Genomic DNA, 17,144 nt, shown 5'->3' with positions numbered 1-17,144 from the left:
AAGTCTCATTCCCTGACTTTTACATCTTCGTCCAGAACTTGGCGTCTGCAGCTTCCTGCCAGTAAACTTCTGCGTTAGATAGACTGACAGCTTGTATTTTTTATTTAGTCAGTTATTCTTACTGATAACAAAGGAAATGGGAGTAAAAGCACAATTCTGCCATTTAAAGACAGTCGATAGACTAGATATTGTAATAACAGATGTAAAAGCTAAACTGTAACTATTTACATAGAGAATCTCAACACTAACATGTGACACGCTAGAATGCAAAAGAAAATCCATATGAATATTTGTGAAATCATCAATTTATGAAGATGATCGTTTCTTTTCAGCAGTGCACAGATAAGGGGTTTTTATACAACATTCATTTTCTCTCCTTTTACCCCTTTTTCTCTGTTACTTGCAAAACTTTCGACAGCAGTTTTCTTACCACATGGCATGGGTTTCTGTTGATATTTTTGCTGTATGTTTAAGGTCATGAGTTGCTATGTGATATTTTAATTTGACTTGTGAAGTTTGTACAATTTTTATCATGCTGGTGTTGGCATCTCTTGCTCTGAATAAATCTTGTGTTGCAACACTGATTATAACCTTCACTTTGTTTGTCATTTTTAAAGCTGACAGTTAGTTATGTTAATAGTGTGCAGTCGGCAGACATTTAGGGATTTTTATTATTTATACACCAATGAAAAGAGATCCAGTTGCCCAGTTACCTTTGTGACTGAAAAATAGAATATACACCAATTTGCCAAACCATTAAAACCACTATGATGTAGGAAAAAGGAAAATGTAAGGATCTGTGTGACCTTGACAAATGGTAGTTTGAGTCTGAGACCATCTCCAGTAAAGCAAGCCTTCCCAGGATGCACTGGCTAGTTTCAGTACCTAAAGTAGTTCAGGGATATCTACCTGGGTACTGATGAAACGCATTAGAGTTAAGGCTGGGTTTTTGTTTTAGCCACATTCTAGATAAGCATATTTTAAATTTTATTTGGTTTAGGTGGGCAAGAATTCTGTAAGGAGGGGTGGACATTAAATCGACCCAATCCCTAACTCTGAGTCCTAGGTAGTTTATTGATGGACTTAACAGAAATGGGATAGCATACACAGCTTCTGCAGCTGGTCAGGATCTTACTATCTACTACTGGTGGCACCTACAAGCACGTAAGTGTTTGATCTGAACCAGTGATTTTCTTCAGGTTACCAATACCTTACTAGTACCAGGTTGGATCCCTTTTGTCTTGAGAGCTGCCTTAGTTCTTCATGGCACAGTTTCAACAGGGTGCTGAAAACAATCCTCTGTGATTTTTGTCCATATTGACGTGATAGCATCGCACATTTTTTTGCAGCAAACTCATTGCCATGATCAATCAACCACTTTGAAACCAACTTTCTGACATGGTGTATTACCCTGCTGGAAGTTGCCATCAGAGATGGGTACACTGTTCATACAGGAATGAACATGGTCAGCAAAGATACTCAGGTAAGCTGTAACATTTAAAGGATACTCAAGCGACACTTAGGGGCCCAAAGTTTGGAAGAAAATGTCCCCCATGCCATCACACCAATAACACTATCCTGAACCACTGATAGAGGGCAGAATAGAGCCAAGCTTTCATGTTGTTGACCCTACCTTCTGAATGTCAGCAGAAATTGACTCGTCAGACCTGCTAATGTTCTTCCAGTCTTGTGATTCTCCAGTTTGGTGAGCCTGTGTGAATTCTAGCCTCAGTTTCTTGTTATTAGCTGAAAGGAGTGGTACTTGGTGTGGTCTTCTCCTGCTGTAGTCCATCTCCTTCAAGGTTGAACATGGTCTTCTGCATACCTTGGTTGTAAGTACTTATTATTTGAGCTTCTGATGCTTTCCTACAAGCTCAAAGCAGTCTGGCTGTTCTCCTCTGGCATCAAGATAAGATAAACCTTTATTACACGTGGGAAATTTGTTAGGTTACAGCAGAAAGTGGACAGTACAAGTTACAAGCAGCAAAAATGAAGAAAAACAAGGAACAGGATAAGATCAAATAGAGGGGATGTTGTCCAACAGGGATGACAGCTTAGCCTCCATTCTCTGGTCACTCACCACCTCCACTGGGTCCAGAGGGCATCCTAGAACAGAGCTGGCCCCATGGATTTGCCTGTTCAGTCACTTTCTGTCCACAGCAGAGATGGTGCTGCCCCAGCAACAAGGCAGAATTGCTGTTTAGTATAAAATAGAATAGAATGCCTTTATTGTCACTATACAGATGTACAATGAGATACAGAGCATCTCCTACTCAGTGCGAACATGTGGGAGAAGAAAGGAGGGTGAGGTGCACAGTTTCTGCAGCACTATACATATGAACACACACTCCCCGTTTATGTATAAGGGGGCTAAGTCTGTGCTGTGCCTCCTGAAGGCGACAGTGACCTCTTTGGTTTTCTTGTTTTTCAGTGCCAGGTTGTTCTCTGAACACCATGCTGCCAGCTTCAGGATTTCCTCTCTGTAGGCTGCCTTGTCTCCCTTTGAGACCCCTCCCTTAGAGATTGTTGTGTGAGCAAACTGAGCAGTTTGAGAAATCTGCATATTGCCTGTCTAGCAACAACAACAATGCCACTTTCAAAGTCACATAAGTCACTTTTTTATGAAGTTTCAAACCAGCCTGCTGAAGTTCAATGTCTGCTTGTCTAAATACAATTGGACATAATTTTTGCTGTACAAACATTGTAAATAACAAACTGTGATATGTGAATAAAGCTTTAAAAAGAAATTAAATCCATAAATAATTCTAAAACCACAAGTTCGGTAGAGGGCGCACATGCGTTATCGCAATCGTTGGCCTGCGTTGTTGTACTTCCGGGTGAAAACATGTCCATTTCCGGCGTGGAAGACGACACAAACAAACCAGTCGTGCTGTGGCGGGTTTTTATTCCCCGTGTGCTAACGGTTACAAACGGGCTGCGGATGTGCGCTTTGCCCGCTCGGTGTGTTGAGGCTGGGCGGTGAAGAGACGATTACCATGGTGAAGTGTGTCGTCTCTGGGTGTCCGAACCGCATGGTTAATGTTAGCCGGGGGCTCTTCAACAGACCCAAGAAGAGGTTCTTCAACTTCCCCCAGGACCCTGCGCGTGTCCAGGTAGGGTCAAAAAACTTTGAGAGTTACAACATATTTACAAGCTACATGTTTGAATAGCGATCGTTAGCATCTCTTATATCTGATTCTACCGGCTAACATGACGCTAACATGATGCCAGTTAAACAGCTGCTGTTTAAATAACCCTGATGACATGTGTTAGCTCATTTACTACACAGCTGGAGTGAACAGGAACCCATTTCCAAAACATGGAATCAGCTGTGCTGTTTACGCTATTTAAAGCTAGTTTGGCCAGTAGACGAGTAAATATTGTTTTCTTTTTATTTCTACCAGATAAATGCAGTTTTAATCACAAATAACTACCAGGTTACCAATTTGGCCTGTATCACAATATCTGTGATGGAGTAAAACCCCAGCCAGTCAAACTAGAGATCAATAAAGACTAACTGTAACTGTGTTCAGGTGTGGCTTGCAGCGCTGAGGGAGACGGAGAAGCAGGACTCTGTGGAGCAGCATCTAATCTGTGAAGACCACTTCCTGCCAGAGGACATCTCGGATGAGGGCGTCAGCAGCGACGCCATTCCCATAATGCCCCCCTGCCTGGACGGAGCCCTGGGTCTGCTCAGTCAATGGGGGGCCGAATCGTCCGAGGAGGAGGATCAGTGGGCTGCTGGAGGAGGAGGGGGTGAGGAGGAGGAGGAAGAGGAGGAGGACGTTAATGTTCCTGTTATACCTTTTGCACGAAGACCTACTCCACATAAGCAGGTAAGAAAATGTCTATCTCTACATTTCTTTGTGTGATGTAAAGTAAGGTCCAGTTCACAGCTGGTTGCTGTTCCCTGTATAGAGTCATACAGCGTCGGTCTGTAAGTGCCAAGTTTGCCAGTTTTGTTAAATACATAAAGGCCTCGATGACCTGTGATTTGGGAGTGAGAGTACTAGAATGTATTTGGCCTCCGGTACCACTGTGAGGAACTTTGGAGTCATTTTTGACCAGATTATGACCTTAGTTGAGTGAGGGGATAAAGGGATGTCACGTCACGTTGATGCATTTTTTTTAAGTTAAAAACTTTTTTGTTTTGATTTTGTTTACTTGTCAATTCCAAACTAGTGACTTACTGAATATATATTTTACGTTGAAGACATAACTGAGTGTATAAGTAGTTACAATATTGTTTAATTTATTAACCACAGTGTTTGAAAACATGTATTTAAACAATCAGCTTGTAATTGATCGTTTCTTTTTGGGTTGATTCTTATGTTTTGGTGTGAATAAGTTGGTGTTTTATCACTTTTTGGTGGACATGAAATCATTCTGACTTTGATCTGCTTTGTTTTCACTTTTTGAACTTGAGGAACCAGATGCCAAGACGAATTTAGGAACAAAAAGGTAAAAAACCCCAAAACAACCCAAAATGTTTCTTTTTTTTTTTTTTTTTTTGCTTTCTTGCTACATTTTACAAATGGCGGTCAAGTTGTAATTCCACTGCCTTTTCTTATCTTTTCAAACATTTTAACGATAAATGATAAGTGAATTGAGTTCATTTTTTATCTTTCTTTCCAGGGAAATCCTCAGTCATTTAAAAGAGATGATACAGACCAGGATATCCACCCGACAAGGTGCATCCTTCTTTGATATTTATTATTTATTCAGATTTTTTATTAGGGTTAGGTTAGATTTGAAATACAGAGAAGTAGTGGACAAGATCGAGTAAATGTTCAGCCAGCCAACTGGAGACTCACGGATTGGGACTTTAACAGCCACGTGGTGTGTAGTCCTAACCTGTGCTGTGTTTGCAACATCTTTTAGTGGATAACATAGAAAGATGTAGACTTAAAATGTTTTTATCCCCTTGTTCCGCCTCTGAGTGTCATGGTGGTTTCAGATGCGTCTCTGGGAGTTTTGACAGTGCGCTTCCTGGAGCTTCTGCTGATGTCGCCCGATGGCACGATCGACCTCCGGGAGGTGACGAAAAGCCTGCAGACCCGCAGGCGACGAGTTTATGACATCACCAACGTCCTGGAGGGCTTCAACGTCATTGAGAAGCAGACGGCCAATAAGGTTAAGTGGATGTGAGTGAGCAAAAGTTAATTTCTTACTGTTGAGTTCTGAATACTTTGTGCGTTTAATGTTAAACGCTGACAAAATAAATTTTTTGGTCTCTTTGTGGGTCTTCACGGACATCTCTTGGGTTTCTATCAGTAGAAAGAGGTTGCTTAAAGATGTTTTGTTTAGTTTTTGTTTTCTTTAATTAAACTTAAGGTCCTGTGCGCTGTCTGTGTAACACAGTGTAACAGTGAACTTGTTGTCTGCCCAGAGGAAGCTGTCCAATCTCCAGCTTTCTGCTAAAGAGCAGGCAGAAGTTCCAGAGAGAGCTGGAGAACCTGAAGCTGGTGGAGGACACACTTGACAGCCTCATCAAAAGCTGCGCCCAGCAGCTGTTTGACATGACTGACGAGTGGCAGAACGCTCTATATCCTTCTGCATTTCTATCAGGGACTCAGGACAGTTTGAACAGAAGTAATGAAAACAATGCTCCTGAATGTAAAACACGATTTAACCACATCAAAGTTTTCCTTTTCAGAATGAGCCTAAAAACAAGTCAATTTGCATGACTAGGTCATTTACAGTAAAGGTAAGAAGTTTGTTTTTGCCAATTTGAATGGAAATTAATGTAAATGTTCTTTATTTAAAAAGAAAAGTATGTTATGCTTGAGTAAACAAAACTCCAAGTGAGCTGAGACTCCTCTGGCTTTCTGTAAAACCTCTGAGCACCAAAACGTCCTCTCTTCATGCATGAAAAAACCTGCAGTTTAATTAAATGCCACTTGATGTCACACCTGCTGATACAGAAACAGCCCCTGGTTTGCAGAGTTTGCTTTCGAGATTTTAAGAATACAATTATAATTGTATTATTCAATTATAATTGTATTCTTATTATAATTCCATATTTGTGCTTCCACTGCCCCCTTGTGGCCATTACATTAGTTACTGCAGGTTAGATGAGAGAACAGAAAATCTGTCAACGATTTACTCTAGCTGCACATCTGAGAGCATCACTCCTGACACTCTATAAAGATTAAAATGTCACTTTCGTCATTGGCATGAAAAGAAACCGTGAGGTCTAAAACCACCCTGTAATAACTGTTAAGTGAATAGAAGATAGTTTTCTTTAACTGTCCTCCTGCACATTGGCCTACGTGACCCATGAGGACATCAGCCGGCTCGAAGCTTTCCAGGAGCAGACGGTGATCGTCGTCAAAGCTCCAGAGGAAACCAAACTGGAGGTTCCTGCACCGACAGAGGTAAAACAACATAAAAATACTAAAATATCACAGACTAGGATAAAGTTCATTTTCAGGATGATCTGGTCTCTTTTATCTGAGTTCAACTCCAATAAATGTAGCTTGATTAAAATAGTGTGTAAAGTAATCATTGTTTTTGTTGTTTTTCAAAACCTGATGATAAATTTTTCTAAACATACGCTGAAACTCGGGGTACATTCATGCATGTGTGTTGGTGCAGGACAGCATCCAGGTCCACTTGAAGGGGGGGAAAGGCCCCATCATGATGATGACTTGTGATATTGGGACGGGTGAAGCTGTGACAGGAGAGATGAGCGGCTGCTTTGTGACACTGGAGGAAAGCCGGATAAAGACGACCACACTGCACAGAGGTAAAAGGAAAAAACAGAGTAACACAGGGTGATAAAACCTGAGGTTTCAGTAACTCAACTGGTTCAGAGAGACTGTTTAGTGTTGAGCTACACACCGTGTATAAATGAGCTCAGTGCAGATGACCATCAGGACCTGTATTTATCATGGCCAGTGGGTTTATTATGTCACTAGTTTTTATACCTACATATTTAGCTGTGGAGTGTACTTTAAAGAGAGATCAGTGGGTTAGTGAGGCATGTTGAGCCTAAAGTCTGAGCTTTTAGGGTCACATTATTGGCTCTTTTACTAGCTAGATCACCATGGTAACTTATGCCGATTACATAAACCTGTCTGGATCAAGTTATGTTCCATTTCCATTTAAAGTCAGCCAGTCACGCCTCTTTTACTTTCAGTATGCCTTAAGTGCCATTTAGACATGCAGCCTGTTGAGCTGTACTTTACTGGCATTACTAAAGTTAAGCCTTTCTGTCCATCATTAAAGTTTCAGAGCTCCAATGTGCAGCTGATCTGTTACAACAATAAATGGGAGCACTCGGTAGTAAATCTATTCAATTATGACATCACAAATGTGTCTGACAGAAACAGGCGGCTCTCAGTTTATCCATTTTCCTCTTAAGAATGAAGTGATGCATCGAAGTTGTCCTAAAGCAGAAAGCCTGAGTCACCGGAATGTCGACAACCACCGTTGTGATGCATGAAATCTTTGACTGAGGTTTTAGGTTTTGTCAAAGCAGCTAACATAAACAAAGCTTGGATATGTTAAACTTGCTTCGTAGTATACCCCTCTGATGGAGGATGCATCAGGAAAGCCCTTTCCTCCTCATGAGCCTCTGCACTAGATTGAATAACATTTCAGTGAATGCAGTGGGCCAGGAGCAATAAACATGATCAGATCTCAGTGCGCTCAGAAAGCTTGATTATGTAATAGAACTCTCTAAATGACTTCGAGTATGTTTTTGCACTTGGGTTCTGCAGTTTCTTTTATGGGTGAGCATAAACACTAAATGTAACTCAGCTGATGTTTGTAGTCTGAATTCATGGTCATGGTGCTGTTGTTGCTGTTGCAGAGACCTCGATTCCACAGAGTCCCACACAGAGCACGTAGCTACCAGCTGATCTCCAGAAGTTATCGTCTGATTTCAGGGTTCAGCACAAGGAATTTGAAAGCATTAACAGAAACTGCAAAACGTTTCTGAAAACGGTTTTGACTGGAAAGATCCAGAAATGAATTGTCAGCTAAATGATATTCAGCTGAACGTCATCAGCTGAGTCCTGGCATGATGGGGACTTTATTTATGGATCATTTGGCACCATGTTTCATGTAACTGATGTGGATGAGGACAGTTTAACCCAGATGTTTGGAGATTCATTTTTGTATGAAAGACTTTGGGGGGAATTGAGCTGCTGAGCCTCCATTCTGCAGATGAGTGCAGAGATTCTGGAGGCCTTGTAATACACATAACAGTTATTTACTGACGAACATTTCCTGTAAAATATTTTACCTCTTTGTATTTTGAGTTTGTATCAGTGTTTATGTCCTGATATATGAATATTTTCATCTTGGTTTGAACTTTCATTTAGAAACACACCTCCAAGATGCTGTAATGAATAAAAATGAACTTGTATAAACCTGAGGAGATGGCTCATTTCTTTCACCAGCAGCTGAAACGATTTAAATATGTGAATTTTGTGACCCCTGACCTTTTCTTCTCTCTGGTTACACTTACTCAATTCTCTTTTCTGAAACACCTCATCAAAGGCCTTATGGTTAATTCTTGTGTTTAAAATAATATTGTTATGAAGGCTAGATGCATTTCCAGGAGTGGGAGCTTTTTTTTTTTTTTTTTTTTTTTGTCAAGGTCTTTAATCTTGAAAACTGCATGGCACACAGACAGGCAGAAAAGACCATTCAATGAAAATATCAATTCTGGGGATCTGGAACACGGAAAGTAGAATATCTAAGCAAATGTAACCAGCTAACTTCAAACACCGGTCATACTTTGAGTGTCTCCGGTGTTTTTTCAGCACCGGTTTATACACACATACAGAAAGACATTACTATGACATCCACTTCAAATTGAACTACAGGGTGATGCTATGATACATGATATTGAGACACACTCTCACTGATGAGAAAGTATTCTCATTATCTTCAGGCTAGGTGATTGTAACCTGTCAGAGAAAGGTTGTGAGCTCCCAGTCTTCTTTCCTCAGAGAGCTGGACCTGAATGATAATGATTTATAGGGGTCAGGAGTGCAGTAACAGTTGCAGTGTATGTGGACCTAAAGCTGGCATTAAATCCTTCTATATAGTCTCTCATACTAAATAGGTTTTACTCTTTACCTTCTTCTCATTGGCATCCCTGGAGCCCTCATTCCCTTATCACTTTATATATGTATATAACTCACCTGGTGTTGTAACTAAATTTCTGTTTGATTGCACAGCTCCAAGTCCTGCCTTATACAACGGGACACCCACATTTATTCATCCGATCTTCTTTCGTATGGTAAACCAATCTAGAGGAGAATGCACTGACTACTTATTGCAAAGAAATAAATTACAATACACAAAGTTGATCTGAATCCAAGCTCACATTTCTTTCATCCAGCAAATCTGTTCTTCACATCTGTTTAGATGTGAAATATCAGATATTAAGTGATGAATAAGTGGGAAAAAAGCTATGAATGCATATGATTCCAGTATTATAATATTGTTATTTTAAGCTATTCAAAAGGACTGAAAGAACGTTCACCACCAGGAAAGGAAAACTTGGCTTCCTTCTGGACCTACTGTGTTCAGAGTGTGCCATGTTTATGGAGAATTTGGTCCTAAAATGGAGACTCCAAGGCAGGTTTATATGAACAAAAATTAACCTTTATGTCCAGGTGGCTGAAGAAAACAGGGTTCAAAAGTTATCCAAAACAGAAAACACATGAGCCAAAAACCTGAACACAATGCACACAGGAGCAGAGGCTATCACAATAAGACAGGACACAAACACTGAGACGAAGACACAGACAAAAGGTAAACAACCACCAACTATACATGGGACACCTAACAGAAACGCAGAGTAGACACAGGGAGCATAGGACAGGAAAACCTTGAATGACTAAAAATGATAACTATGAATACAGAATATGAACAAACACATAATCTAAGCAAAACTCAATACAGGTTCAAATCAAACACAGAATTTTGAAGAGAAATTTAAAGTCAAAAACTGGAAACACGGAAACACTGGCTCCGAAACCCAGAATGTGTTACGATTCTGTACAAGTGGCAGATAACGACACAGACTGATGCCAAAATAAAAGCTTCTGAGAAATGTATGTGCAGCATAAGATAATGCTTACACACAGCCAGTAATAAGGAATTTATTTATAGACTATTACATTTTACAGTAGAATTAGCTTTATTATTTATTATTATTTATACATTTTATGATGGAAAGCACAGACTAAAATCTGCTGTGAGAAAATGTGTTAAAATAAGCAGAGTATGTGGCTTGGCCTGATGGACCAATCTCCTAGCTGGCTTTACTCTGTACATTCAAGTCCATGTTCACCATGTCTCTGTGTAAGCTGTGAGCAAATCTAGTTTTTGATAAAATATGCAGCAGTTGTAAGATGATTGTTTGCCCTGAACACCGTCTGACTCAGTTATGATTTTGAATACCCTGAAAACTCGGCTTCAAATATGGACAGTTGCTCTGGAGTTAATGATACCAGCTCGTTTCTTTTTTTTTACAACCATCTCATCCCTTTACAACACCACCACCCAGTGGACAGACGTCATCACTGCATCATGATCAACAAAACCGTTCCGAGGTCAAATGTAAGCATGTAATAGCTTTTTATTTCATTTATTTTACCTGTATAAGATAAGATCCAGCATAAACTATTCGTTACGTAGGTATCATGTACATTGTATTATTTGCTTGTAATTATTAATAAACATGTAAATATTAATTAATGAAGACCAGAGTTCAGCAAAACTGTTGCAGCTGGAGATGGTTTGAATCACTTATAGACTGTCGGGTAGCTTCATCTATACAAATATAGAAGAAACACGTCTATTTTCTCAGTTTAGAATCACGAATTAACCCCACACGTCTTTGGACTGGACTGTGGGAGGAATGTGGAGGACAGGGAGAACATACAGGCACAGAACACAGGACCTTTTTACTGTAAGGCTGTGTGCTAACCACTGCACCACCATGCCACTGTGCTAACAAAGACTAGCCTCTGTGACCCTGAATTGTTATGATCAGTGGTCCCCCAAAAAAAGTTAAGTTAAATTAGGATACAGCATTTTAGGAGCTTAGTGTAGACTAAAGATCCTACAGTTTTACAAGTTGCTGAAAGACCTTATTATATGACTAATGGGCTGAAGCCCTAAAACATCAGAGTATCAAGACTATTTTGTTTTTGGACTTTCAGCACTGACAGACTTTGTTCTGGGATCTTTCCAGTAAATCTTCTTTACTAACCAAACAGAAAGCACTCAGTGAATGGGTTAAAATAACACTATCAAGCATTGGACAATAACCAACAAAAATATTTTTCTCCCAATTATTATTATTTTTAGTCATTAAATATCCCCAGACTATATAAAAATGTACTTGTAGCAGTTACAGTGTCTTCTTTCTGTATTTGTGTTGGTGACACTGGGAGTTCCTGCAGCCATGCTTCCAAGCATCAGAGGACGCACTGAAAACATGTTGAGACACACTTGGCTCTGGGATTTCTGGCACTCAGTTCAGGGAAAATAGCCAATCTGCATGTAACATGGAGACAGGTGGTTTCCTATTGGTTTTGGCATGACCAGTTTAACCTTTATGAGAGTTTGTTCTAGGACAAGGGAGGAGAGATGATATAACCAATGTTTTTTTTACACTAGTAACTTTTAAATGACTTTTTTCCTACTGTGCTGTTTTCCCCCTTTTTGAATGTAGTGTTATTATGTTATGTTGTGAATGTGTGAATAAGACTTTAGACTTGGCACAGAAGTTTGCTTGTTTAGTGCAAAAAAACCCAACAACAGCAAAATTATGACAAGCAAATGATAATAATGATGAGGAATAATGATAAATGAAAAGGGAATTCATTGGTTTCTATTCATTTGAAGTATTCACATTCTCATAAAATATGCAAACAAATAGGAGTTTACATGAATACTGAAAATAATTTTGTGCCACTAAAAACTCTGAAAAGAGGTTATGACAGAAAACAATAAAAGGAATGCCAATCAAACTTAAATTGGTTAAAATATAATGTCTATGTATAAGATAGTGCAGCAGTCTCTGAGTATTGGATTCTATATAAAAATAAAAAAAATTCTCTTTGGATTATCGTGTGTTAAATTGTAAAATAACTGGGTTTGTAGATAAAATAGGACCTGATGCTGCTGTTATCCCCCGTCAACCAAAACACTTCACTTGTACTTAACCCTTTAAGTATTTTTATTCATCTTTAGGCATTAAAATAATAAAAATACTAAATAAAAATTCTGATTAAGGTTGTCATAATTCATGCATGACAGGGTTAAATAACAATGATTACAATGAAGCACGTCATACAACTATAATAACATTAAATGACCAGTGGGTGGCAGGGTATGGAGTGACACATTAGTGTCCAATGTAGTGGTTTATGTGCAAGTATAGCATCAACACTGACACGTATACAAGAAAACAGCCTTTGAATAGCTGCCCATTGTAGTGACCACTATGTCTGAAAGGGTTAAACAAACAAAAACCATTAAACTCAATTTAACAGTTCAACATCTTAACATATGGTTTGAACAATCCTGGACGAGCCCCCAAACATAGCAAACAGGCTCAAGGTAAATAATATGTTGATATGTAAGAGTCCACACATGAGATCTACTAAGTAAACACAAAAGCAACAATGTTGTGTGCAAGTCAGTATAGAAATCATAAAGAAGGGGAGGTAAAACAGTTAACTGGGCTATATTTGTGTCACTGTATAGGTCTTTGACTATGCAGAGTGAAACATTAAGTGTATGCAACCAGTGTACATGTGCTTACATGCAAAAAACAATGGTGTTTAACAGGAATGCTTGGAAGCCATGCATGAATAGAAATTAATGGAAGTGACACTACAAAAGACAAATGAGACAAAAACATCATAACAATTGTATGAAAATGATAAAATTGCACGATTGTCCAAGTACTCACTGCAACTCTGTGGTGAGTTAGATCTCAGAGGATAGATGGGACAAGGGACTACAGCAAGCAAAACCCATTTGAGTGTTTCCCTGGGCACCTAGCTAAGGTTTCAAAGTCAGAGATTTGAAAGTCGGTAAGTTTGATGTTAAACAGAATAAAGCTAAGAGTGTCACGGCTGTGGCAGCAGCTGTGTGGTGTAGAGAAGAAGGACCCAAAATGCAGGCACCTGCTGTGATGCAAGGGAGCTTTATTGTAGAAGGTGAAAATAACAAAAGCAAGGACAGAACGAAACATATAACCCAAACTGGGGAAACTAATAACAAACAAAACCCGAAACCATAACTCACGGAATAACACTCAGGGAAAAACATATGGAGGTGGCACAGGGGATGAAGAGCGGAGAATGGAGAGCAGAGAGACGCGGATATTCACCAAGTTACATAGCAGAGGCAGACACACAATATAAATACACACCAGGTAATCAGGAAATGATACACAGGGAAGGACACAGCTGAAACTAATGGGCATGACGAGACACAGACCTTCAAAGTAAAACAGGAAATTCACAGACTGTTTAACAACACAAACTCAGGGACATGAACAGAGCACAAGGGGAGAGCACAGGGAGGAATAGTAAAACACTAAACACAAGAACCAAAACCCTAGGAACTAAGAAAACAAAAATTAACCCGAAACATAAGATGCCACCAATATTAAACACAAAACGCTGCGTCTAACAACCCAGAACCATGACAAAGAGGTGATGGGAATATGAGAAACATATTTAAATATCTCAGGAGACTGCATGTTAAAAAAGTCATATCTAACCATATGGTTTTAGATTGTTATCTTAATTATCCCAACAGATTTGTATTGGTGGAAATATCAGGTTTGCAGAACAACACTTTTATTCACAAATTCAATTAGTTGTCTTCCACACACATATGGACAAACAAACAGTTTTCTATCTTTATAAGGAACCTCAGTGACACACGGACCTCACAAAGATAGGCTGACACATACACACTGGCTCAGCTCGGTGTGTATTTGGGTGAGAGCCATGACGCTTGCTGCTGGTTGACATGTTGCATCGCAGCGTGACTTTCTGAAGCAGCAGTGGGTTGTTCAGAGCTGATGACGCCAATCAGGACTATGAATAACACACACATGCACACACAGACACACACAAAGACAGAGGGAAAGGAGTACACCTTGTGCGTCACTCGGATTATAAATGCCACCAGCTTTCCTCCCAAACATTTGTCTTTCCTTTTTTCCAGTTCGGTTAGTGCTGCAAAATCATCATATTTTCCCATTTTGTAAAAAGATTATTATAAAAAAAACACACAAAATAAAACTACCAACCGGTTTCATTTTTAACTTTTGAAATGCCATCATCTTTAAGCTTAGATAACGTCCCAATCATCCCTCAAATTACTGTATGTGGAATAAAACATTTTATATTCATGTTTTTTTATGCTCAAGCCACAGTTTATTAAGTTCATGGTTTATTTTTTGTTCTCGAAACCCAACTCTGTGCGTGTGTTTGCTATGTTTTCCATTTTCCAAACACTACAAGCAGACAGCAAATAATTTGCCTGCTTCAAACGTCACTCTGTTTTCTCAATCCTTTTATTGGCGTAAGCTCTGAAACCAATTTCAGTAAAATGACAAATATATACCAGAGTGAAGAAGATCATGTAAAAACAACAGCATAAAATTCCCCAAAACAAACCCAAAAAATGTCACATATTATTAAATAACAGCGATGAACATTATTTTGCATAAAGATCTCATGGTGCAAACGATTGTTGGAATTTTAGAGAAGTTTATTTTCAATAAAACCATTTCTTAGCTACAATAACGCCTTCAGATTTTCTCAGTTACGGAACCGGCAAATATGTGAGCCAAATGTGGTCTTACAGTAAGAATGGTCTCTGCACACCTGACATCTGGGCCGTCTAAGTCATCAATGTAGTCAAGGCCAAATATGGCTCACAGAAAACTGCAGGGGTGGGCCACATATGGCCCAAATATTCATTCCAGTGTCAGTGCAATCATTAAAGCAAAACAATTCATTCTTTGATATCCGTGGGCTTCATCTCAAACGGACATATTTTCATTCAACATTGTTGTATTTTGTAGTAATAAACTTTTTGACTTCGCTGTCTGTTGACAATAAATCCAAAATGTAAATCACATGATCCAATTTTTCTGTCCTCGCTAAGGAAACACACCGGAAAAACTCACGGGACTCGTAGGAGACTCAAATGTACAACAAGAGGAAGAAAAAAATGACTGAAAAACAATTCACACACAAACAAGGAGCCAGGAAGAAAATGAAGGAAAAACAGGGCTGCACAACAAAGGAGCACAATTAAAGACCAAGGGGAACACAGGAGTACAAACACTGTGGACTGATTGGGGATAAGACACCAGTGCACACAGGAGAAGATAATCAGACAGGGAGGAAGCAAAAAGTAAAAGAAGAAGCATGAGAAAACCAACAATCAGAAAAGACACCAGAAAACTGAACATGATGCAGAGAAAAGGGAAAACTTAGAAATGAAAAAAAAAACATCCCAAAAATCCAACACACACACACACACACACACACACACACACACACACACACACACACACACACACACACACACACACACACACACACACACACACACACACACACACACAGAATCGGGTCTTGGCAGAGTTATCACTCCTGTCACAGTCTCTCTGGGAGCCTTGGCTCTCGGTATAACAGCGGACAGTTTCAAGGTAAAAACGTGCAGGTAAGTGTGTAGATGCAGGATGTTCCCGTACGTGTGTTGTTTTGTGCTCCATACTTGTGTGCGTGTGAATTTATTGGCTTTGTTCCTTCATAATATTGATGAGTGCAATAACTCTTCTGCAGGGCACGCACACACAAACACACAAACACACAGAGGAGAACTATCAATTCAGCTGATGTCTCTAAGAAGGAAAAGGGTTTGTTGAATCATAAACAGGCTATTTTTATCACTTATGCGTACATGTGTAATTGAAATTGATGCCATCTTTCCCCTGAATCTCCGATAATAAATTTTTCAGATCTACCGCCCCACACACACAGACACACATACATGCACACACACAAACAGCTGTATTACAGCAGTTGAGGCTCTACCCACAAGTCAGCTGGAGCTGACACAGCCTGCAGTGTGGGTAATGTCACCTGAAGGTGCAGTCTGCACATGCTCTGCCTGTCTGGAACAGAGGAGGATCAGAGGGCTGTAGTTATAGTCGGGATAATAAATCACAGACATACATCCACTCTGGAAAACACATTCGGCTGAATTAAATATTCAGTTTTTGCTTTAAATTCCCTTTTCCTTATTGCACAATGCGTGACAGCAACTTATTTAAAGCCTAAAATGTAATCACAATTGATGATGCTGTTCTTACAGTAGCCATGACTGTAAGTTGTAAATAACTCTAACTTTATCAAGAATTGATAGATTAGTCCTACCTAAGGTTGATCAGCGGCGAACACATTTGTGCTACAGATGCAATTAGACATTTAATAAAGTTTGTCTATTAGGGCCAGGGGCTCTGTTAAAACGAAAAAGAAGAGCTGGGAGACAGTTGGGAGACCAAAACAATCCAACTTTGCAGGGGCTAATTTTACATCAGAAAGAGGAAGTTGACTGACAAGCAGCCCTGAAGAATGTTTCACTTGTAATTTGTTTGAGGAACTTGTTTGATCACGATATGCTCGGTAAACGTCTGAAAATCCCTTTGCCTGAAAGTCTGAATCAGAGTGGTGCTCCTGGTGTTTTCTTAATCTCTCAAGCTGAAAACAGGACAGCGTGCAAGATCTAAGACCCCCTTTCAAGAATCTGTTCTTATTTTTTTCACTCAACTTTTCCATCATCTTTTCTGTCCAAATATGTGGTGGACCTGAGAGGTCAAACTCAATGCAACTTAAGCAAACAAAAAAATGATGCAAAAGTAGAACCCGCCCTCAAATCTGTCCTGAGATGTCTCAGGGTCAACGCACAATAAAGTGGAGTGAAGCCTGTGTGAAAGTAAGCCCAGCCTCTCCTCATTCCCAGAGTGCTAATCACTGCCACTTTATGAAAGCCGGGGTGTTTGTGAGATCCTGCACATGCAAGGTGTACTAACTGTTGGTGTCTTATTTAAACTGGCTAACCATGAATGTAGT

At 39.6% G+C, this 17,144-nt stretch overlaps 1 protein-coding gene across 1 annotated transcript; it reads left to right on the top strand.

The window, feature by feature from the left end:
• The first annotated feature begins 2,836 nt into the window (after window positions 1-2,836).
• e2f6 (E2F transcription factor 6) lies at window positions 2,837-8,378 on the top strand. Its single transcript, XM_026143275.1, has 9 exons — window positions 2,837-3,113; window positions 3,534-3,836; window positions 4,427-4,461; window positions 4,636-4,691; window positions 4,958-5,144; window positions 5,390-5,545; window positions 6,263-6,377; window positions 6,598-6,748; window positions 7,817-8,378. The coding sequence occupies exons 1-9, from the start codon at window positions 2,997-2,999 to the stop codon at window positions 7,852-7,854; spliced, it is 1,158 nt and encodes a 385-aa protein (XP_025999060.1). The 5' UTR covers window positions 2,837-2,996; the 3' UTR covers window positions 7,855-8,378.
• Window positions 8,379-17,144: the final 8,766 nt, after the last annotated feature.

This window comes from Astatotilapia calliptera, chromosome 15 (assembly GCF_900246225.1).
Source record: "Astatotilapia calliptera chromosome 15, fAstCal1.2, whole genome shotgun sequence".
Taxonomy (NCBI): Eukaryota; Metazoa; Chordata; class Actinopteri; order Cichliformes; family Cichlidae; genus Astatotilapia; species Astatotilapia calliptera.
Note: the sequence above shows the minus strand (reverse complement) of the source record. Positions and strands in the feature narration are given on the sequence as shown.

Coding starts and splice junctions, on each gene's coding strand:
- e2f6 (XM_026143275.1), top strand. CDS start 2,997: ATGGTGAAGTGTGTCGTCTCTGGGTGTCCGAACCGCATGGTTAATGTT. Junction 5,145..5,389: donor GCCAATAAGGTTAAGTGGAT/GTGAGTGAGCAA, acceptor TTGTCTGCCCAG/AGGAAGCTGTCCAATCTCCA. Junction 6,378..6,597: donor AGGTTCCTGCACCGACAGAG/GTAAAACAACAT, acceptor GTGTTGGTGCAG/GACAGCATCCAGGTCCACTT.